The sequence below is a fragment of the Pithys albifrons genome, chromosome 7, assembly GCF_047495875.1.
Source record: "Pithys albifrons albifrons isolate INPA30051 chromosome 7, PitAlb_v1, whole genome shotgun sequence".
NCBI lineage: Eukaryota > Metazoa > Chordata > Aves > Passeriformes > Thamnophilidae > Pithys > Pithys albifrons.
In genome coordinates this window covers 15,067,586-15,090,977 of record NC_092464.1, presented here as the reverse complement: position 1 = coordinate 15,090,977, position 23,392 = coordinate 15,067,586, and the positions used below count along the sequence as shown (strand labels likewise).

The window sequence follows — 23,392 nt, the reverse complement described above, 5'->3', positions numbered from 1 at the left end:
CCAGGAGTCCATGAACTGCATCCATTGTGCATGTTTCAAGTATGTGGGAGTTTTGCAGCAAGAGGAACTTCAGAATTTGAGCTTCATAAATTGGTCTAAGTCAGTGCTTTGACCCTGATTAAGGAAGTTTTGAACTTCAGACCCAAATGGATGCACACAAACAATCTTCAGAACAGAAGCATTTCCTAGTGCTTCACTGTCCATGCGATGTGGTCTGTAGTGATTACAAATCTTAGCGAGCAGTGCTCCATCTTAATACACACAGTCCATGTGTTGAAGCAGGAATCTTCTGGGCCTTAATTCAGGCAACCTTCCTAAGCATGTGCCTAATTGTAAGCACCTGCCAGTTAACGTTATATTAAGCAGGATTTGAGCATAAGTTAAACAGAACTAAGTGTATCCTGAGAGAAGAATGAAGAAGCTCAAGTGAAGGAGTTGAATTTGTTGAATTATACAGTCTGTATTGTGTGCACTCAGACTTTGGTGTTTTCCTTTTCATTTCTCTCCACTTCAGGGATGTGCTCATATCACTGTGTCCTATCAAGGATCTTTTCTGCAGAAGATCTCTAACTGTTGATATGTGCATGTGCTCTCTAACTGGTGCATGTGCTCTGCAGGAGTGACTTTGAATGCTACAGACCAGTGAGCACAGCCTGCCCCACTAACATTCAAACAGGCTTTGAGCCAAGCCTCAGAAGCTGCAGGTAATGCTGCCTAAGAAAACAAAATTTGACACAACTAAGTACATCAACATGTGATACATCAACAGTTTCAGTTCTTGAAGAAAATGTTTACTTCTACATAAGCAGAGCATACAGATCTTGTGCTCATTTTCTGTTTTAATTTTCACTTGTAATCCAATTATACTGCCTGTTATGCATTAAACCTGAGACATGACAAAACATTTCCGAACAGTTGCAAGATTTTTTTTACCTCATGGACAATACCATACCAACCTGTGTCTGCCATGACAGAAATGGGCTCCAGCAGCTATCTAAGTCTGCCAGTTTTCCTGTCCACTTTGGGCAGCCATTTCTGAAGCGTTTGTGTGGAATTTATTTCACCTAACAATAGTTGTCTAAAACCCAGGGAGATATTCTGAGCCAGTTACTCATTGGTAGTCTGGGGAGAGAGATAAAGGCACCTGGGAAGAATGATTATCCTGGTGATCAGTCTGAAGATGGAATTTATTTTTCCTCCATAAGCCACAGGAGAAGCCCACTTATCCAGTTTAGGGGAGACATCCAGGTTTTGGAAGGATGAATTAGGTGAGATTATGTGCTCTTGTGGAGCTTTCTCACTATTTTTCTCATAATTTTTAAATGACACTTTCTTATCACTCCTGCTCATGCCTTGCACTTCCAGCTACACAGCAACTCTGCAACAAATACCTGTGTTTATTTCCTACCCACATGCCAACAATGCTTTCTGCTACATGTTCCCTCTACAGGTAAATCAATATTGAGCTACCTTCCTTTTGCCAGGAACAAGCCTCTTTGGTAGGTAACTCTTTCTCAACAGTTTCCCAGATCATTATTAAGAGCAGTTTTGAATTGCCAGATGAGGAGAAAAGGTTGGAAAGGAATGACAGGCAAGATATTTTCAGACACTAGCAGCACTCTTCTGAAATTTAAATTGGAAATGCAGCTATAAGGGTGGATGAGAAAGGTATAATGCTGGGGAAAGAGGAAATATTGCTTACAAGTTTGGCTTATGGCTCTAATTTTCATGTGTGCATCACATAGTTACTAGACACCTGCGCTTGTGACTTGAAACTTGGCTGGTTGTTGCATCCACATGGTGTAAAATGGCATAACAGGGCTTTGATCTAATGATATGACCTAATCTTGCAGGAAGGACAACTGGTCCTGACACTCCAGGTTTGGGTGAGCTAGCAATTTCTGTGGATGAACTTGCAGCAAGTTCGGAGAGTTCAAAAGCGAGGGTAGTTGTTCTCGCAGACAGAACCAACAAAGACAGGCGCTTGGCAAATACAACCAATTCCTGCCTCTCTTATCTTTGACAGGCTGCCACAGCTTTCCAAACACCTTTCAAAGGAAACGTGTTGCAGTCAGGCCAAGTAGCAGTGTGTGCTTCCACTGGTTTTGACTCACCAGGGTGCTGAAGTGGTTGTGCACGTAAGCACGGAGGATGTTGGGCATTCCCAGAGGAGCACGTACTTTGCATGCATCACAGGATGCTGAAACCCAGGAGCTGGCCCACAAAGCATGTGTTCCTGCTGTTCGTAGCCTGCAAAGAGGCAAGGAAACACTCCTGGACCACTGAGGCACAGATGTGGGAGCTCTGGTTCATGAGAGAGGACTCCAGAATCAGTCTAGCAGCTACAGAAATGTTTAATGTCTGATTTACTGCAAATTGGCTGTTGTTTGGCTGTTGCGTGTGATCAAAATGGGTCATCCTTGCCAAAGGAGACAAATGCAATTCTGTCAAACAGCATCTAAGTGCTTCCTTTGCTAAGTGGAAACAATTGCTTCTCCTGACTTTGCAGACTCCTCTTGATATTTCCTTAGGTGGCACTGACACAGTTCACAGATCAAGCATGCCAGTGCTGCTAATATTAAAGAAATAATTGGAACGAAATGTAGGAATATCTTTTTTTTCTTTCCCACAGTAAAATTTCAACTTCCACTACAAAGAACTAGGCAATAATATAGCCATCTGTATCACTTTATTCAGGCACGATCCACATAAGAGCTAGAAGACTGTTCCCATGCTGAAACACTGCATCATAATTAGCAATTACCAGTGTAGCTCAGTTATCAGCAATGGGATGTCCACAGCCAGTTTGCATCGTCTGTGCTGCTCTTATTTACTTTGGAGAAACAAAGAACATAAAATGTCTATGCTGGACTCTGACATGGTGTGTACAAAGGCACACGTCTGTTGCAATCTCAGGGGTGGACAGGGAGGAGGTGTTGGAGGGAACTGCTCAGTCACTGAAAGTTACTTTCATCAGTGTTTCCTTTGGCAAAGGCTGCTCAGAAAATGCTAGGGGAAAGGTGGGAGGGAGGCAAAGAGGAGGGGGAAGGAGGGAGGCAAAAAAAGCCAAAGATGAAAAGTATTTTTCTTACTATAGTCAACTCAGAAGCTTTTTTGACAGATAATTGCTAATTATTTGAGAGAGATTGGCATTTTTCTGCAGGTAACTGTCTCTCATGCCTTAAAACCCTGTAGAGCTAGTCTAGAATAGCCTTTAAAACCTACTTTAAAAAATCCTAAAGACCAGCAGACAGCAAATGGTCTATTTAACACCTGGGAAAAGTAGATACACTGCAAGGAAATATTAATCTCTTTTCAAAAACAGATGATTCAAAAGCATATTTTTAGAGTGCCTTTTAACTTAGACACCAATTCAGTTTTCTGGTTACTGGGTCAGGGTGCTTAATGGCTGCATCAAACCCCGGACGATGCATGAGTGAAGTCCTCGGCTCAATGACTAGGGTATGAGATCTGCTCTAACGTCTGAGTGCACAGTTGTGACTGCTTCTCTTCAGAATTTTGCCAAGAATGCACATTAAAAGAGGCTGCAGGGTAAAAAACTACAGCTGCCTGACAGACAGGCAGCAGCCTCATTTTACACAACTCTTGTCTGTATTCTGCTGAAATAAAAACAACAGGCTGATTCATAACTTCTAAATTATCCATGCAAGAAAAGTGGATTTTCCCCACTATAATGACAGTATAGGAGCCTCCTTCCTCAGCACCATGCTGGGGAAATGGTCCAGAAGCTGTCCCTCTCCACAGCCAGTCCAGACCATATGCACTACAACAGGCTTCAACAACTCACTTGTTAAGAGCATTTTCATTGACTGTGCTTATTAATACAGTCCTTAAGAGAAAGCCTATTTTGGATACTTTTCTGCAAATCTCAGACTTGGGCCCAGATACTTTGGGAGGGTTTGCCATGCTGGCTGCAGCCAGAGTTGCATGCTTTTGCCATGGATGATGCAGAGTGGTGACTTCCAAGGAAGGGTGGAAACTGTCAGACAGATGCAGCCTTAGTGAGCTTTGGGTAAAACTTGCCTCCACTTGGACCAAAACTGGCTATTTTGGTCCTAAGTCCTGCCTGCCCTGAGCGTTACTACTGAGGTGGCTCATCTGCACATTCTTTCTTTAAGAGTCGTTTCTGGGCTTAGCTGAGGGCACAGATCATGATCCAGTGGGGCTCTGTAACTACTATGTAGGGATGTGCTTGTGGCCCTACCACTCAGCCCTCCTCCTAGATGGGATCAACCCCCAATGGTACTTCCACGTATTTTGAAAAGGAAAAACAGAAGTGAACCTTCCTTTCAATAAAAACATACAATCTAAAATTTTAAAAATAATAAGCAGAGCTGAAGGCAAACTAGTATTTACTTGAGCAGAAAGGCTGGTATAGCCCATGAAATAAAAGTTCTGAAACACCACAACTGGATTGTCTTCGGTTTACATGGATTGCTTCATTTTAACTTTTGTATTGTATCAAATGCTATTTCTTTGATTAGCAACCTGGATGAGGTGATGTCCTAAAATCCCTTTCAACCCAAATGTTCCTATGATAGAGTGAATCAAATAATACAACTCAGTAAAGTTGTAATTTCATATAAGAATTTAGAAAATTGAAAAGATGTTTCATCATTTTATCATCAAAAATTGAATGAAATTCATGCCAAAATTGAATTGAATACTTTCACTTTGCTTTCTGGGGGAAGAGAACTGGACAGTTGGAATTTAAGCTATTCCGTGGTAATTAGCCCCAGAGGCAAACAACGGATTTTTCCTGATTTATACAGTACATATAAAACAATAAAACTTCTTAATGCAATTTAAACTATTTTTTCCCGTGTAAAGATTTTTTCTAAAAAAGTCTCCAACTGGTAGCATTTGTTGCAACTTTGCTGCATTTTTTAGTGCAGTTCCAGTACAGTCCAAACCCACCAGTCACCTAAATAACAGTTTCACTGATGCTGAGATGGAACTCATCTGGTAAATTCTTGTAGTACTGTTGCGGCAAAAACTGTATAAGATCATACTTTACTAAAAAGGCATTTTCCCTCCAAGTTCCTTAGTGGCAATACAGCAAAAAAGGTGTTCCTTGGGATACAATAAATAATCATGTGCATGCCTGTATGTGCAGACGTGTGAGATTTCTCCAGCACAGAAACACACAGCTGAGGTTACAGCAGTGACAGTTCCATTATAAACCCATTTTCACGTCTGGAGCTTTCTGAGCTGTATTATTTTTGTCACAGAGGTTTAAATTTGGCCCCTAGCTCATAGGTGATATTTTTGTGAGGTTTCACAAAGTTTATTAATCCATTTTTGAGTTACCAGAGGGTAAAGAAATGCTTTTCCCGCCTCTTAGATTCTTAAAGCACTGTTATGGCATTGATTTTTGCACAGAACTCTCTGCAGAGTTAAACAGCAATCAGCAGCCTGATGTGCCTTAATGACTTTCTCTGTGCATTCAAAAAATGGCTAAATTTGACAAGGGGCCAGTACTCACTGAGTAATAGGCCCCAGGTCAGTTTGGGATTATTATTGTAAAGTAATAACAGAATAAAGACATTAAGATTTCCTTGAGTTTATAAAAACGTTTTGAAAATCAGTTTTGTCCAAATAACAGCCTCTGAGTTTAGAGTTATGTGTCCACTTCTCAGCTTGTGCATATCAGATTAGACCCACTGCAGTCACCGTAAGTGCAGCATAAAGGAAACACAAACTGATCAGTCACAGCTTCCACTGACCTCACCAGAAACATGCAGACAAAAGAATGTTATAGTTAGGTGCAGGATGGGCCCCTCAATGTCAATGTTAGCTATTTTGCACTGTATTTCTGTGTAATATCTGAAGGAGAATAACAAGCCTGAAAACATAAGCCTGCACAACACAGAAAAAAGTGTAGCATAGGCAAGCTTTTTCTGTGTCTGCTCACCTTGTTTATGTCCAGCAGAACTCCCAGAGGACAGCTGTGGAGCAGTGTAAGGATCCTGGAGCAGCCAGTATGATCTTCGTCCCAACCATGCCAACAATTTCCAGTTCAGGGTCTTCCTGAACCAAAAGTCAAGTCCTTGTGTTTAATCACATTCAATTAAATTTCATCTCATTGGTCTAAGCTAGTTTTGAAGCCAAGCAAATATGTAGCCTCCATAACAACAGGACTCCTAATGTTGTTCTACATCTTCTCAGACAAAAGCATGAGGTTGTAAGGATGGGGGTTTTTTTGGCTTTTGTTTTTTTTTTTTTTTCTGGGATTAATTTTGCTTTCTAAAAATTTTGATCATCCAGTGAAGGGTGAAGAAACATAGTCATGCAGTGAAATCAATATAAATTAATAGTTTCATTTCCTTTTGATTCTATTATTCTTCTGTTGACCTATCCCTTGAGTGGGAGCTGCGAGGGTGTGACTGAGAACAGCAACAGCATCAGGAAGTTGGGACTTTAGCAAGACTCTAACACAATCTCTCATTATTTTTAGCATGAGTATCATGAAACTTGGTTGCAGATATTCTGGTATTGCCAAACTTCTTGTTTAGGCCAGTGGAATTTTCTGGCTATTATTATCACAGAGGAAATCCCTCAAAATACACTAGAGAAAAAATGAAACAGAAATCAACAGTAATTTTTCAGATACAAGGATTTTTATAAAATTTCACAATTTCTTGAGGTCTGACATGATTTCCAGAACTTGGGGGGGACAATATTGAGAAAGTAACTTCTGTGTTTTACTCAGGAGGGTGTGAGTTTTCACATCACCTATAGAGAGGAGATAGGGAAGGACCAGGCATCATGTGAACAAGCTAACCATAAACCAGCCTGATTGTTCTGAAAGGAGTTTAAGAAACAAAGTAGATGACCTAGCACAGGACTTCATGCGTTACATGTACTCTAACAATAGAAAATTGTTGTGGGTTTTTGTTTGGTTGAGGGGGTTTATTTATTTTTTTATTTGTTATTTCATTGTTATTCTAGCAGCACAAACACATTTGAAAACTCACAGGCCTGTTTGTTCCCCTACATGAACTGTGTGCATTGGAAGGAAAGTAATGTCCAAACTGAGAAAAATCATATGAGAGACACTGACAACTAGAAATGTGCTCTTCAAAAAAGGGTTTTCTGAAGCCTAAAATAGTTTTTTTTCAGTCCAAACAATACTGAGGAGAAATTTTGTCATTGACTTGAAGGAAGTCAGAATTTCCCATGTGCAAGGATGGGGAATGCTCCCCCCACAGCAGACAGTACAGGCCCAAAATCTTTGTGTCATCTGCTTCCACCCAGTAACAGCTTTATAGAAGTAAGTTAAGAATGAATAACTTAACAGCTGCCCAAGGCGACTCTAAAGTGCTGCTTTCCCTCGCTGCACATGAGAAGACAGCCATTAGCGCTGCTGCTGTGAGGTTCACTGCTCCTTGGGGGACCCTGCATGTGCAGAATGGCCTGGTTCTGTACTGGCAATATGCACACAGCTGAAATTGCTTGCATTTGGATGCTGCTTGGTGCACAGTTTTGAGTTAGTGCTGTGTCTGTTATAGATTCTTCTCATCATGGATAATGTGTCTCTTGTGACCATGAGTTCTATTCTTTATTTTTGTTTGGATAACACTTCTCTCTGAAAGTCAAAAGATTGCCACATGCATTCTTACGTAGCAGTATATTGTTAAAAAAAAATAGCAGCTAGAAGATAAACAATACAAAACAATGGCAAATAACTATTATACTGCACTACATTTCCACGCAGCAGTCTCCAAGATTTTGCAAACTCTAATAAGCACATCCTCACATATTTGAAAACCAGAGAAATATTATGATCTTTAAGGACATTGAGACACAAAGATGATGACTGACTACCCCAAGATCAAGCAGTAGGAGAGAGTTAGCACTGTAAACAGCTATAGTACCATGGCACCCAATCCTGTTAAAGCTGTTAGTGCAAAGAAACTTTTGTATACATGACAGAATTACTTCGGTCTTTACTCCACCCACTTGTAAGAAGGTTCTACCCATGCTGCTTAAGTATTAAAGTCCAGTCTTGCTGAATGGCAAAACTTTAACTTCACTCTCTGTTAACATGGGTTCAGCTACAATACTGGCCTTTCTGCTGAGAATTTCTAGGGAACTGTAGAAATGTAGAGTCAGCTCCCCACTCAGCTGATATAAATCACTGCACTAATTTCAGTAGAATGTTCTTTAAACAAATTAAGAATATGGCCCATGAAAACCAGCTTTTCTTTACATATTTAAATCAAAATTATCTGGTATCTTTCAGATGAGAAAGAGCTGAAGCTGAGATGTGGAAAGGTAGGATATATTTAATTTTCTATGCTGAGCACATGGGGCCATGCAAAAGTTACCTGGTAATCAGATGTCTATTTTCAGAACACTCAGAATTTGATTTCAGAGCATCAGCTGATCTGTGGTTACACCTATGAGTATTATTTTACTTTGTAATTTCAGGAGTGGGGGGAGGAATAACTAAGAATCTTGCATGTCATATGGAAGATCACAGGGTGAGAATGTGCATATGGCTAATTTCCATGGAGTAAGCGAGGTGCTTGAAGGTCACAACACAGTAATTTATGTAGCTGCCTGGTAATGCAAGTTCAAAAAAAACCCTTCCTGGAAAGCATAAGTTACAGCGGGCAGAGGAACTGCTCAGGTTAGACACTTTGGTTAAGCTTTTGTTCAAAGAGTAAAAGCTGGGATAAAATAGATCTGTCACAAAGCCCCTCAATATGCTCATCTATATATGCATCTATATTGCATTTTGCAACTTGCAATCAGTAAAGCATTCTAATTAATTTAGCTAACACAGTATCCAAACCACTCTGTTAGCATTTTTGACACAGAAGTAGGTCCATACATAAGTTTTTACAGCCACTATAGTTATACCAATTTAGAAACTATTACAGATATACAGTATACAGTCCTTTCTACAAAGTGCTGACACTAGCAAGGCTTATTCTGAAAAAGTACTGACATAAGACATCTTTATACTAGAATATATGTATCCTCCAGTTCATGCTGAATTGTTTTAACAATACACAAACAAAACCTTAATTGAAATTATTAAATTGGTATAAAAATCAGTGCTTGAAGACTAGGCTTAGAAGACAAAGATTCAAGTCTCAAGGAGTACACAGGTACAGTTAATTAAAAATGTAAAAATGTGCAAAGTATAAACAGCCAGTAGAAGGAGACTAATTGCCTGGGAAATGTGAGACTAGCTCTTGGAATTAAGTTTTAAGTTTAGTTTAGGGGAGAGCTATTTGTGTGGGAAAGGATGAAGAGCGCTGGTTTTTTGAATAATGCCATACTATAATGAGAAGAATGAGAAGTAATTTGGGCACTATTAGCTACATTGTTCAACAGTAATAAGGAGCTTGAAAATTATGTCAGAGAAATGAGATAAAGATGAATATTATACTGTTGGAAAGCCACCATCTAGTATAGCTGTGGAGGATAAATGAAAATGGAAACCAGTAAGAACATTACGATATGCTTATGGTATTTTGTGTCTGAGTTATTGGCAGGTTCAACTTTACTGGCATCAGTGGGCTGTCTTCACTTGCTTCACAGCTCAATGTAGCCATGTATCTATTTTATATACCTACAGTACATAGTCTGTGCTACTAAAACACCTTGGAAAGCTTTTGGAATGCATTAGAAGGTTACACTGTGTGGAGTGGTTAAAATGTGTACCTGATTTAACTGCTTGTCATCTGAAACACAAGGAGATGAACCTACACTGTCTGCTTTAAATGCGTGCAAAGAAGTTTTGGATTTAAGCCCAGATATGAATATACAAATAGCTAAAGTTTATAGAACTGTGACACAAAGTCTCAGGGGTTTTCTGGGAATGTCAAAAAACACTCAGGAATCAGAACATATGCCTGCCATGGTAATACATCTTATGCCTCTGTCTCAAAAAAAGATTATGGAGATGACTGTGAAACAGAAAAAAAAAGGAGTTTTTATTTAAGAGCTACCTTTGCATATTTTTCTAGACTTAGTTAAAGCTACTCAAATGAAGCGACAGCCTAGGATTTCCTCTAAGAAGGGTTTTTAGCATGAGGGATGTAAGCCTCATTTTGCATCTGGCAAAGTGGTGTGATCGCTATGGAAATAGGCAGCGTAGCCTACAGTTCTGCATGGTGATCAAGCTAAAGCTTTTCTAAATTGCTGATCTGCTTCCCTTTTTACAGATGAATACATCAGAAGATAGTCGGTAGAAGTTACCTGGCTTAATGACAGATTGGCACAAGATCCTACAACAACACAAACTTTGATTCTTACTCATGCACTTAGCAGCTTGTCCCAGACCTTTACTATTAAGAGCCAAGAGCTGGAGAACAACTGATAACCTATTTAGGGTGATTTATAAATTGAAAAGACAAAAAATTTTGAAGTTGAATCTTCTACTGTATTGCAAATGACTCTACAAGCATCTGAAAACCACTGTTCTAAAAAGCAATTACTAATCTGTGTAGTGCCAGAAATGTATGTCCTAGCTATTAGCCCTGCACAAATGAATCTGTTGTTTTAATTGACTTCAGAGTGACTGTTTATGTGAGTGAGCAAAGCTTTGGCTGTGAGGGAGCATTTCTCAAAGCTTGAGGCACAATAATCACTCGTGTGTGAACAAACCGTTAGTTTTCTCTAGGCAACCAACTTCCAATTTAATAAGGAGTGTTGAAAGGAAAAAAAAAAAAAAGAAAGGACTACCTGTATCTTCTTTTCAAAGATGAAAAGCAGTGGGGCATGGCCCCAGCACAGGGCTGTGCTGCAAGGTCAGTGCACGCCCCTTCCTGCTCCAATACCTGTCCCACCCCACAGCTCTGATGGGCTGTGTCTCCACATGAGGGCACAGAGCAGCTCCCAGCACAAATGTGAAATGGAGTCCAAGCTGCTGGGAGTGTAAGGAAGGGATTAACCCCGGCTCCCATTCAGTGTAAGGCTCAGCCCATCTGTGTTTAGGGGAGACATGGGACATGTGACCACTGCAACTCTACGTCAGCATGGAAGGCAGCAGACAAACGGCCAGCTTCCCCTGTACAACAGCTGGTTATTGTGCTTCTGGGATGTGCATAGTTTCTTCTGGAAGAAATCATCACTTTAAATGGGTGATTCTTCCACATATGGAGATATTTTCTCAATGGTCCTTTTGAGCCATCTAAATTCTTCATTTTATAGCATTACGTAAAATACTTGTAATGATATTTAACAGGCAGGATGAGTAGAAATATTCACAATCTATTCTTATTTAAATATATTGCTATAAAGCTCACACAGTTCTTACCCAGCTCTGTGGATCACAGAGCTTCACAGGACCTTATGTGTAAGAAACAATCAGAAATTTGATTTTTGAGGTTACATATTTAAAAACCTTTGATATTGCCTGTGAAAATCAATTTCCTCCATAGAAGTTTAGGACATAGGAAGAGGGTTACTCTCACATTTTTGTGAACTCCTACAGAAAAACAAATGACCTTTGCTCTCAAAAAGTTAGCAGGTGACTTATTAAACTTCTCTCAAAACTCCTTCAGGAAGTTCATTAAAAATCTATTTGGAAATGGCCAGGTGCTTGCTTCCCACAGTGCAAGAGGGAAATCTGTCACTCCATTTAAAAAATTGTTTGGTTACTTGGGATAAAGAAATAATCATTATACCAAGCTGTGTGGTTTTATGATGGAAAACTGTGGCTTGGTGAGAAAAGTGCCAAGGTCAATGCAATGAAAGACCCACAGTGAACTCAGACATGGTTTCAGAAGTCAGTGGTGGATAGAGGCCACGAGAACAAAGTCTTTCCTGTGGTTCACTGGAAAATAACTTTTAAGATTCTGGATAAAAATAACTCCCTAGCTTGAGAGAATTTTTAGCTTGCAAAAATATCATTAGAGAAGATTTTTTAAATGTTTTATGGGGATTGCTAAGGCTGACAAAATTACCTTGTTTGACACTGGATCCTGACCTAAATACTATGGCCAAGTCAACTAACAGGAAAATAGCAGAGCTAAGCCTTTTTCATTCTTTATTCTGCCAAACCACTGCCTCTTGCAATCAGGATTGATTACAAACACCCAATTAAGAGGCATTTGGAACATGATCTGAACACTAATCCTGTCTCTTTTTCTCTTTATACCTAATTATCAGCCTTAAGATGGGTATTAGCGCTTTAATTGGTAGATTTACTTTAGAAACTTCTACATAAACTAAGAAATCCATAACATAGACACAAATACATGTATATGTGCACAGTCCTAAAGAGGTGCATGTAAAACATATATCTATATCCAAGTAGTTCTGTGTGATATATAGGTCTAGACATACACATGTGAGTGCATGCACATCCAGTTTTCAGATGTAATTTCATTCGTTGGAAATAATACAAAAGAAAATAATTGAATTTGGTTTTGCATCAGCTGTATAAAAATATATCATAATTATCAAATTATGATCCAATGTTATAGTTTGCAATAAGCTATAATTAAGAAACTGATTTTCAGAGACACATAGGTTTTTGTTTCAATTAGATTAGCACCGGAAAGGAGGGTGGAGAGAAGAGCAGTGTGGTGTTGACTGAAAACATATTGTGAGCTTCATGGGGCTAATACCAGCGACTCTGGATTTCAATTTAGAAAGGATTCAGACCTCTGTTCTGAATTTGTTTATCTCTGTCCACAGAAAGGATGAAGGATTAGGCTTAAGGGAATCCATATTTGACCCTCAAATTTTGCCTGTCTGAAGGGCACCTGGGTGTAGCACATCTAGAAAGAATTCTCCTCACAGTTCACTTAACTGTCCAGGGTAATAGAAACCCCTGCCTGTGACTGGTTTTATAGTTTTAGTGTGCTACTGTACAGAGACCCAAGTCATGGCTCCACAGTGCCAGGGAATGCACCCACACACATGGAGTGCAACACTGGACTCCACACCCAACACCTCAGCCCTGAACGTGGGCCAGCACAGACTGCCTAGCTATGGCCAGGCAGCATGGTCATGTATTTCCTAATACCTTTTCCTGAGGAAATTCAAACTCAAACTGCTACTCTAAAAGAAGGCATTGTTAAGCAGTTTGAGAATAGAGACTTTCACAATAGTCAACAGCTTGGATAAACAACAAAGGAATCTTTCTATTACACTGCATAATCAGAAAAAACAATATAATTTTCAACTTGTTTCAACTCTTATTTAGTCTCTAAAGCACAATAAAATAACAGCATTCTCTTTAGACACTTGCATCCGATGCTTGTGTTCAAATACATGCTGAATATTGTAGCAAAGAGAACATTGTATACATTTTCATAATCCAGAATCTGTAAATTAAGGAAAAGTTTTTGTAGCAGAACAAGTGCTTTCTGCTTCTCTGATCCTGCCCAGGCTCTGGACTGATTCCTTTCCTTGGTGAGGTTTGCTGCAGCCTTATAGAGGGCACCAAACAGCAGTGGTCAGCAGCAGGGCTGTTTGGGTCTAGCAGCATGCTCCCTGAGAAAGCATTTCTTGTGCTTTAAATAAAGCAGAGAAATTCCCTCGAAGTGTGACCAGAAACATGAGATACCACATGGCCCCGAAAATCCACTGCATCAACTCATTCCAGATTATGCCAAAACCACTCATTTTTTGGTTTAGGGACAGAATGAAGGATAGTCCTCTTCATCCCTTTAGTGTTTCAAATAATCTTCCTGTCACCCCAAACAGCTTTTAAGGGACAGATTTCTGAGGGAGACAAAGGGATAGAGATGCTGTCCTTTTGTCTCCTATGGTCTTCCCAGCCTGTTGGTGCCCACGTCCTGCTCATGGCTCTGGCAGAGAGATGCCCTGGCCGCTGCCCACCTCTGTCTGGGCAGTGCAGCCTGCAGTGGGGTGCATACAAATGTGTGGGCTGGGTGGTTTAGTTAATCCAGATCAGAGTAAGTATGGGAGAGTGGGCATTCTTTCAGCTGGCCTCAGCCCCAAGGAAGGGCATTCCCTTCCCAACTCTCCTGGGCATGACCTCCTGTGGAAATCCACTAAAATCCCAGTGATGATGCTTAGAGAAGAAGGGCCAGGCCATGAAAGCCGTATTTCTATTGGAAAGCTCATTGGTCTTGGCTCCTTCAGACCCCTCTGCTCAACCACGGGCAAACACAATCTGATTCCTGTGGACCTGAACAACTCTGCTCATATGACAGCCCATCCCTTACCCTGCATTGTCACCTGCAGTCACTTCTCTGCCTGCCAAAATCCATGGCAGCAGAAAAAGAGGGAATTAGGAAGCACTGACATTTGCCATCCAAACAACTGATACAGTGATAAACCATCCTAGAGAGCCTGTGCTGCACTCTCCCCTACTGCCATCAAGAATGATGGGATACAGCTCTGTGGAAGTGGAGGGCAAAGTTCCCACTGCTTCCAAGGGCAGTGGGACTGCACTGGGCCCAGACCCCCCCACTACACCTGAGATGTCCTTGGTGCAGTTTGTGGGAGCAGTTCAGCACTGGCCAGGCTCCAGATGCACCCTTGGGCAGTCAGGGAGCAGCTATGGTGTGTGGCTGGTGGCAGAACCCTTTGGACGGGCAAGACCCAGCAGTGTCCTTCATGGGCGATTCTCCGGATTGGCAGCAAGAACATGTGCACTCTTACTGCTATCAGCTCAACCCCAAGGGCTCAAACCACGCCTGCACAAAACGAATCAACATGAGGCATAAAGTCTGCACAAAGCTGTGTGGAAGAATAGGAACCGGGATTTAGACAAAAGCAAATGAAAGCTTAAACTTTGTAAAAACTACAGAAAGGCTGAGCCATGACTTGGCTTGCTCCTGTTTATCTTACCAGCTTCAGTTTGTTATACCTACAGATTTGCAGCATAAATCCATTGACATTATTTAGAAATAAAATGGATGGATGAATTTCTGACATCATTAAGGTCTGTTGGAGTTCCATGGGGCTGCAGTTTCTCTCTGTGGGATACCTATGCTTTCTTTCTTACTTAAGGATCTGGAGGAGCCATTTTCTTCTATATAAACAAACAGGTATGTTTTGCTCTGTATTCTCTAACTGACTGCATTTTCTACACAGCTCTAATCTCATCACTCTAACTAATCTCTGGTAAATGCAATATAAAGAATAATTATCTACAACATCTCTCCATCTACAACTCTGAATGTTTCCAAAATGGGCAGTTTTGCCATTCCAAGTGATTTGACAGCATTGGGTACATAATCCATAAGTGTTAAGGAAGGATAATATTTATTGTCTACATCTATAAATGACAGCCAACTAAACAATTGTGCCATGTGGCATATCTGAAAAACTTGTAAAACAATAGAGTCAAGTCTGGCAAAATAGTTAATAATTTGTCAGTAAGGAAACCACTATTGGGCTTTCTCTACCCAACCCTCCACCTTTCTTAATCCCTTTTCTTCTGAAGCTTCACATTCATTTTCTTAATGTTTTTAACCTAGCGTCTGTGAAATTTTTATTGCTCCCTAGATAATGACATCTGATCTGAATGTAACCACACACCTCTTTGCTCAGCAACATTTGTCACAAACCATTATAAATTATCATGCTGATAGTGTGCATTGCTGGGAAACCGGAAAAGTTCCATAAATTCAAAGTACTGTATCAGTGACATTCTTGTTTATTATCTAGGTATAAAGTTTTACTAGATTCAAGATGGCTACATTTACACAGTAGGATACTTCAGCAACACGAGACTTGTACAGCTTGCGCTAAGTGCTGAAAAGCATTTACCACATGCAACAAACACTGGAGCACTTTAACTAACCTGTGGCCATATGTTTTGTCTCTTCTATTAATTTTAACCATACTTCTGACTCCAAAAATGCAGGGTTATTATTCGGGTTTGCTTGAGAAAAGACAAAATGGCAAATAAAAACTACTTTTCTCTCTTAAATTACAACCATAATTTCTGTTTCTTGGCCTCCTGAAGAGGAGGCATAACACTCATTAGACTTAAAAGTTAAAAAGAGACTGTGCACTTTTTCATTATATAAGTCCTTGATAACAATCTGTGGTCGATGTATTTGTATACTTCCCGTCAAAACCCAGTATTTCCATTAAGCTGGTACAGTAGTGCTGTCTAAATTTTTTTTTATTACATGAACCTAGCTTGTGTGAACATATTTTTAATTATTTGCCTATCTTTATTCTTCAAAACTGTGAAAGTCAAGTCCTTTGGAATGCCTCCAGAGAAACAGAAATTTTCACCATGTTTACTTGAAATTTAAACAACTCAAATGGCTCTGATTGTCAGAAAAACATACATATATGAATTTTATTAGCAGTCATTTGAGAAATACTTATTCATTAAAGCATAGCATAATAAGTAGGTAAATCAAGGGCATATTTTAAAATTAATTCCAAACCCTAACATACAAAGAGGCTAACTGGGAACAGCTACAGTGCAGCTAATGCTTGTGTGTTGCTTTTGCCTCTCCTCAGAGAATCAACCTTTCACCAGTTTTATATTTCACTATATCTAGCCCTCTGTATAGAGTAGTATTTTTAAAAGTTACATAAGGCCACTTGATTTTCTTGTTGGCACTATGGAACGAGAATACAACTTTTCCAAAATCACATTGTTCCCCTTCCTGGGCTCAGGGGGTCCTTGTTAAAGCTGTTTTCAGTGCTAACTGGGGTCCAAGATGCAATGAACAGCATTATAAAGAGGATTTTGGGAGCTAGGCCAGGAAGCTAATCTTCTCTAGTCTACTCTAATTGTATGGGACATTTTTTGTTCCCAGACGTGAATTCCCTTATCTCTCATTTTCTATTTGCATTTCATTTTTAAGTGCTTATTAATTTCCAGTGCTAAACTTTTCAGTAAACTAGAGTATAACCTAAATAACACATTTCTATATTGCAGATTGACTTTCTAATAAACTAAGCATATTAAGAGAACAAAACATACTTAGTCTCAAAACCAAAAAATCTTGTGGTAAGTTTATTGCTTTAATCTCCTGTTTTATCCAATATTTAGTACAAAGAATGTGAATTTTGTAAGTAGGTGCTGAAATTTCAGACCACATAGATTGTTGACAAATTCCTGTTGCTGAAATAATTTTCTGTTATTCTGGTTCTGAGGGTTTTTTTTTGTACAAATACAATCCCTCCAAAGTTAAAAAGAACAATTTTCAGTATAAGTGAAGTAGCAGCTGAGTAATTTAGCATAGCCTAGAAAATTAGCATTTCAGGATAGACAAAATAATGGTAAAGGCATCACCACTGCACACTGCAAAGACAATGCAAACAACCCTGTGTGGAGACTTCCTTCCACCCACTACCATCTCATTACTGCACTGGGCTTCATTTCAGAGGAAGAAATAATGCAGAGGGAGAGTGGACAATGAGCACTGAGAATGAAGCAACAGAGGGAGGGAGTCGATCCTTTCCCTGGACCCAGTTCAGCTCAGTCTAGCACTGTTTAGCACAACACTATGCCACAAAGATTACTTGTTCTTCAAATAATTGTATGCTGTACACCATTTTACTGCTGCCAAAGACCATGTTGGTTTTACAGAGTTGAAAAAACATGCATTCTAGCAAGGGAGAAAAAGGATTTGACACTGAAATATGCTTCATTTAATTTCCTAATTTCTATCTAAGAGATAAAAGGTGACAATCATTTTAAAGAATAGCAGAGTCCTACAGAATGAAAGCAAAACCTGTATCAAGAAGATGCAGAGAAGTGAATCATTGCCTGAGTACAAGACATTAAAAATTAAAGAATGGAAAGTCAGCATGTGAACATATGGTGTGAATATGAGCTGCAACTCCAACACCACAGTAAAAACTCATTTTAATGAAGAGTCAGTTTAGTTTCATGAGCACAGGGTTTTCTTGCATTATCACTCAACTATGGTACTGAAATGCAGATGTGCAAGTGGTTATTAAAAAAATCACAACAAAAAAAGCAACTAAGCACCACATTGCATTGTTGAAGAACTTCATTTTAAGAGAAAACAGTAATTGTGATCTAAATAATCAATTTATTAAACAATAGGAACAAAGATGAGCATGGTAAAAATTAAGTGCTTGAGTACAGTTGCTCTCTTTCTCTAAACCCAACGCTCCAATCTCATGGTCTGTTACAACCACTCCTGATGAGCTAAGCATCATTTTATGGGACCAAATCCTGTAAAATCCTGAATACTCCCAAAAAATGCCAAACACCATTGGCTATTGAGTTTAATTTTTCTGACAGGCAGAGAAAATCTTGACTGGTAGCATTAATGAACAGCAACTGTCTTGTAGTTATCAGAGGGGGATGAAAGAAAATATGATATTCAAGGAATATTTAAATGTTTTCTTCATGAAACACGCAGGCTGAATTTAGAGAGTATGTTGAAGAGGGGAATGATCTGTCCATGTGTTGCTTTGGGCAAGCTACGCAGTTGACATATTTGGGGGAAAGAAGAGAACAGCTTCTGGGAGGTTCTGATTCCCCTTCCCACTTTTGGAACAGACAGTCAAAGGGAACACAAGGACAGAGGAGCAAAGGGAGCCTCCGCTCTCCTCTTCCTCCTCTCGGGGCACTACTGGAGAGCAGGTGGGGAAAGAGGTACTGCCTGTAATTCAGCAGCAAAGGGAGAAAGGGGGAAACAAGACGACTATCAGTCCTCCAGTCCACTGCCCCTTAAACCGCGAGAGTAAATGCCAGACCAACCCTGCGTTAAGAGGATTTGGCAATTTATAAACGGCCTGCCTCTGCCATGAGCTGTTCGTAGTGGTGGGGGCACAAAAGTAAAAGGAACTACTTTTTCAAACAGAGACTTTCTCACAAAAGCAAGCCGGTCAACAAACGGTGCCTCACTCTTAACCGCACCCCCACAATACCGATCATCACCACCGACCGCCACCCGTTCGCAGCCCATCGGGCAGGCACAGCTCAAAAAGCACCTTATAAACCTCGGAAACCTGTGAAGATCTTTCTCACACCGCCACGCCCCTCGCCCCGCTTGCCCCCCGCCCCGGAGGACGCTCCGCGCAGCGCCGGGGGGGCCCACGGCCGGCAGGTGGCGCCGTGGCGCTCCGCACGCGCCCGCACTCACTCACTTGCAGTCGCGGTCCTCCAGGTCGAAGTGCGGGTTGAAGTTGATCATGATGCGCTGGTAGGGCTCCGGCGCCTGGATCAGCCACTCGCACTTCTGGCTGGGGTGGTAGGACTGCGGGTAGCCCGGAGACGTGAGGTACCCGGGGCTTAAGATTTTGATCGTGTCGCCGCACTTATCTGCGAAGGGGAAGCAAACAGATGGGGCTGGTCTCAGCGCCCGCCGGGAAGCATCCGCACGCCAGGAGGGTCTGCAGACTGCCCTGGGGAATGCCGCGGGGCCGCAGCCTTCTACAGGCAAAATTATGCTGCATCCTTATGCCTTTAAAGGCATCTCTGTTACATTGTACCTAAGGAAAGGGGCCTCCCCTCTCCATCCCCATCCTGCCAGTCCAGCGGCAGCACTGGCAGCAGGTAGCAGAAGATACCCCATTTCTAAACAGTATCCTTTTAAAAAGCCCTCTGCTCCAACAGTGCCCCTTACAGTGTTAAAACCTTGCACCCTCACAACAGCGTTAATGTTAGCTCAGCAGAGGACTCATGACACAATTAACTCTAAAAGGTATAATCTTCTTAAGTATGAAGTTTTAAGAAAAGCTGGGAGGAGATGTCAAGGGATGCCATTTGACCCCCTGGCCAGCTATGGGATAAGCCTGGTCTGTGTCACTGACCACTGGGATTGTCTTGGTGGATCCAAGCTCATTCGCAGCAGACCCTCCCTTTGTTTTATCAGTCCATAAATCTAGGCAGGTTGAAACTATCAGTGCTTTTCAAACCCAGGGTAGCAGAGAACAAAGTAGCTCTAGTGAAGCAGAAATCAGCCACTATTTATTCTTTAAGGAAGTTTGTTCATGCTTGGAGACCGCATCAAAGTAATGGAGCAGAACAACAGCTTTTCCTCTCCCCTCCATTCCTTTCTCCCCCCAAGAACAACAAAGATTTATTTCTAATAGTAAAATAGTTGCAAAAGTTTCCAGAATCACCAAGTGTGACTGTGAAATGTGGTACGCTGCATCTTGCTCCTTTGGTTAGTATTGTCAGGGTTGCATTTTAAGGTTTACAGAAAAAATAAAAAGGGGCAAGAAATCCAACCTAGATGGTAATTCGCTTCACTGTCCAGTGCAGGTTTGTGTTATCACTTTTTTAATACTATGGATTGTTTCTATAGACCTTCAGGGAGGAAGAACTTTCTCTACACCTTGATTGTTTAATTTTGAGCAATAAAACATGACAGTAAACTATGGACAGGAAGAGTGTCCCCACTAAAAAGCAAGACTATATATCACTACATCCTAATAATGGTATATACAAGCTGCAGTGCTCTGTCTAATACATTCCCAGTGAAAGCAAAATTGCAATCCTTGCTCTCAGCATGAAATTATAAATGTGCAGGATTTATTGTAGGAAAAACAGGTCACATGGAAATGAATGAGGAAGCGCACATCAAAAATGCATAAAGCAACATTCTTTATAGAAATTATTTGCCATAAATTAGGAGAGAAGGAGATGATACATACTCAGCTGTATGGTCAAAGCCTAGATACTGCTAAGCACATTGCTGGGAAAGACTATCTTATTATATTTCCGCTGTGCCTTTGCAAAACAGGCTGTTTTCCTCTGACCAGAACAAAAGGAATTGCAGCTCAAAGCTCAAAAGCTGTCACTGGTGATCTTGCTAATCCGCTGTCTGGGGCTCTCAGGGAATCTTGCCTTTTCCTCCCTGTGTAAGCACACTCGGAAAGTGATCCTGTCTCATTAAGCCCACTCCAGCCCTCCAAACAACATGGCAGAGTCTGGCATCTGTTAAATGCCTGAAATAAAGCAGTGCTGCTTCTAGTCACTTGACAGAGTCACTTCAGAGGATGCTGAGGTGGACTCACCACCATCAGTGCTCCTTAATCTGCGACTTCTGGGAAAGTGACAGTGTAATAAGATAATGTGGTCTGCTAGACTCCCTGGCTCTGTGCAATCTCTCTCACACTTGATTAAGAAGAGCAGTTTCTAATGACTTTGGACCATTAGTTCCAAATAAGGTTAATGAATTAATTTAGTGGACACTAATACTACATGTAGGTGAAGGTGGCATTAGTAGGTCTGGTAGGTTATAGAGGAGGTTAATAGCCTCGGTGACTCCAGCACGACCACCACATTAACCACTCATAGTGGAGGCTTCTGCCCAACAACCCGCTCTACTCTCCTTTTTAATAGGGGGCCACCCCATGCTCTTGTTGATCCTCTTTAATGATCAACAAGAGCATGGGGTGGCCAACTCGCACTCCTCAGAGATACAGAACTAGCAGCAACATGGGTTTATATGGGAGGCAGCTGCCCACATCCCTCACCTGGGCTGGGAGATGAGCCAAGTGCACCCCTCAGAGCATCCCCATGCCAGGCTTGGTGCCCGCCTCTAGCACCTTCGCTACTGTGCCACAGCACTGGAAGGGGCAGCTCGTCCTGATTAAATTAAGCAGCCTCCTCAAGACATATTGGGAAAGAGATTAACTCCCGTCATAAAACATGTGATTTTAATACTCTCTCTTGCTTGACACTCCACTTGCAGTCCCTTATTAAAACAATATACCAGTGTAAGTGGAGGGTGCTTTCTTCTTTTAATTACTTAGATTAAAAACCCAGTCAGGCAAAAGTAAATATTTGATAATTAGATAATAATAATTGCTCAGGATTTGTCGGGAAAGGAAGACTCACACAAGCTATTTCATGTGCAAGAGCAAAACGTCAAGCAGTCCCACAATTAGACCATCTTGAAAAATGCATCCTGCAGTGAAATATTCACAGTGCCCTGGCATTGTTCAGGATAGGAGGAGCACACTGCTTTTAATTAGTTGTGTTTTCAAGGGCTGCCTGACAGCAAACTACCTATATCACTCATTTGTTACGGGATTTTTTTCTCTTGGAAGGCAGTCTTGAGCCTTCACAGAGTTCAGCTCCTCTCTTGGCACAGTGCAAGTTCCACATAAACTGCAGACTTGGGAAAGGGGTACTCTAGAGAGCTCTCCGTGTGAAGACTACTCGCAGGTACACACGCAGCTAGTAAGAGGCATGAGCTAAAATCTTAACGCTTTGGAAAATAGAAACGGCGGGGGGAGGAAAGAAACCCTTTCCTTTAGTGTTCATTATCTTTCAGATATCGAAGGAGATACTTAATTGCCTATGAGACGGGACATTATTAAGATAATTGGCTGTCCTGATCTAGTAAGATTGAGCAGCCTCAATTCAACAGCCCGAAAGAGCGGAAAATAAAATGGGAAGGCAATGCCAGGATGGGCGATCCTCGGACGAGGACTCCGCCGCATCCCTCCTCCGGCAGAAAGTTCTTCCCAGCCGGGCTCACGTCGGTGCCAGTCCCACGGCTCTCAGGGCCCCAGCGCCCGCCCCCCGCGCCAGCAGCCCCGGAGCCCGGCCCCGCAGCCGCCCAAGCTGAGACACGCCGTCCCACGTTACACTCACCGCTCCGCAGAGCCCTGGCGAGGGTGAAGGTGAGCGCCGCACAGTGCAGGAGAAGTCCCCAGTCCATTTTCCTTCAGGGGAAAGGAGGAAAAAATAAAAATGCCCTCCACGCACAGCTCTTCCTTAAATCCTCCAGCCGGAGTGAGGAGTAGAAAGCACGGTCCTCAGGGGCAGTCCCGGGGGTAGAGGGAGGCTGGCTTCTTCTCTCTGTGCCTCAAACCGCCCGCATCCTGTCATTTAGCTTCGGCTCCCTCTCTCTTTCCCCACACTTGTTCTTTCTCCAGGCGCCGCTGCCCCTGCCATTCCCAGCGAGACTAGAAAGCCAAATTAAAACGAGGGGGAAAAATAACAAAACCAAACCCCAACAAACACACAAACAAGACAGACAAAAATCCTGGCGGCTGCCGGCACCTCGGGAGCGCTCTGCCGGGCGGGCTCCGGGAGTCGGGGCGGCGGTGCTCTGCAGAGAGGAGAGAAGGAACGGAAAGCGGCCGTGAGCGGGGACCAGCCGGGCGCTGGAGTTTGGCAAACTGCGTCCCCCCCGCCTACCCCGCTCTCCCGCGGCCGTGGGTCCCGCTGGGCCGGGGCCCCGGAGCGGCGGTGCCGGGGATGCCAGCGGTGCCCAGCGGTGCCCGGCGGTGCCAGCGATGCTCAGCGAAGCCCAGCGGTGCACGGCGGTGCCGACGATGCCCGGCGCCTCGCACTCACCTGCCCCGGCAGGGAACGGCGAGCGCGCTGCCGCCGCAGGGACTCCCGGCCGGCCTGGGAAGGGGAAGCGCCCGGGCGGCTCCTGTTAGCAGCCTGAGGAAGAGGAGCGCAACTCAGCGGCAATAAGAGAGGCCGAGGAGCCGCCGTCTCCTAAGCCCCAGTCCC

At 42.1% G+C, this 23,392-nt stretch overlaps 1 protein-coding gene across 1 annotated transcript in view; it reads right to left on the bottom strand.

Annotated features, from left to right (window-relative positions):
* NRP1 (neuropilin 1) overlaps nucleotides 1-23,382 on the bottom strand; it is a 112,871-nt gene extending 89,489 nt beyond the window's left edge. Inside the window, 5 exon segments of the mRNA XM_071559933.1 lie at nucleotides 19,057-19,231; nucleotides 22,520-22,593; nucleotides 22,595-22,647; nucleotides 22,649-22,979; nucleotides 23,228-23,382. Of these exon segments, the coding sequence (XP_071416034.1) occupies nucleotides 19,057-19,231; nucleotides 22,520-22,593; nucleotides 22,595-22,647; nucleotides 22,649-22,756 (410 nt within the window). The 5' untranslated portion in view covers nucleotides 22,757-22,979; nucleotides 23,228-23,382.
* Nucleotides 23,383-23,392: the final 10 nt, after the last annotated feature.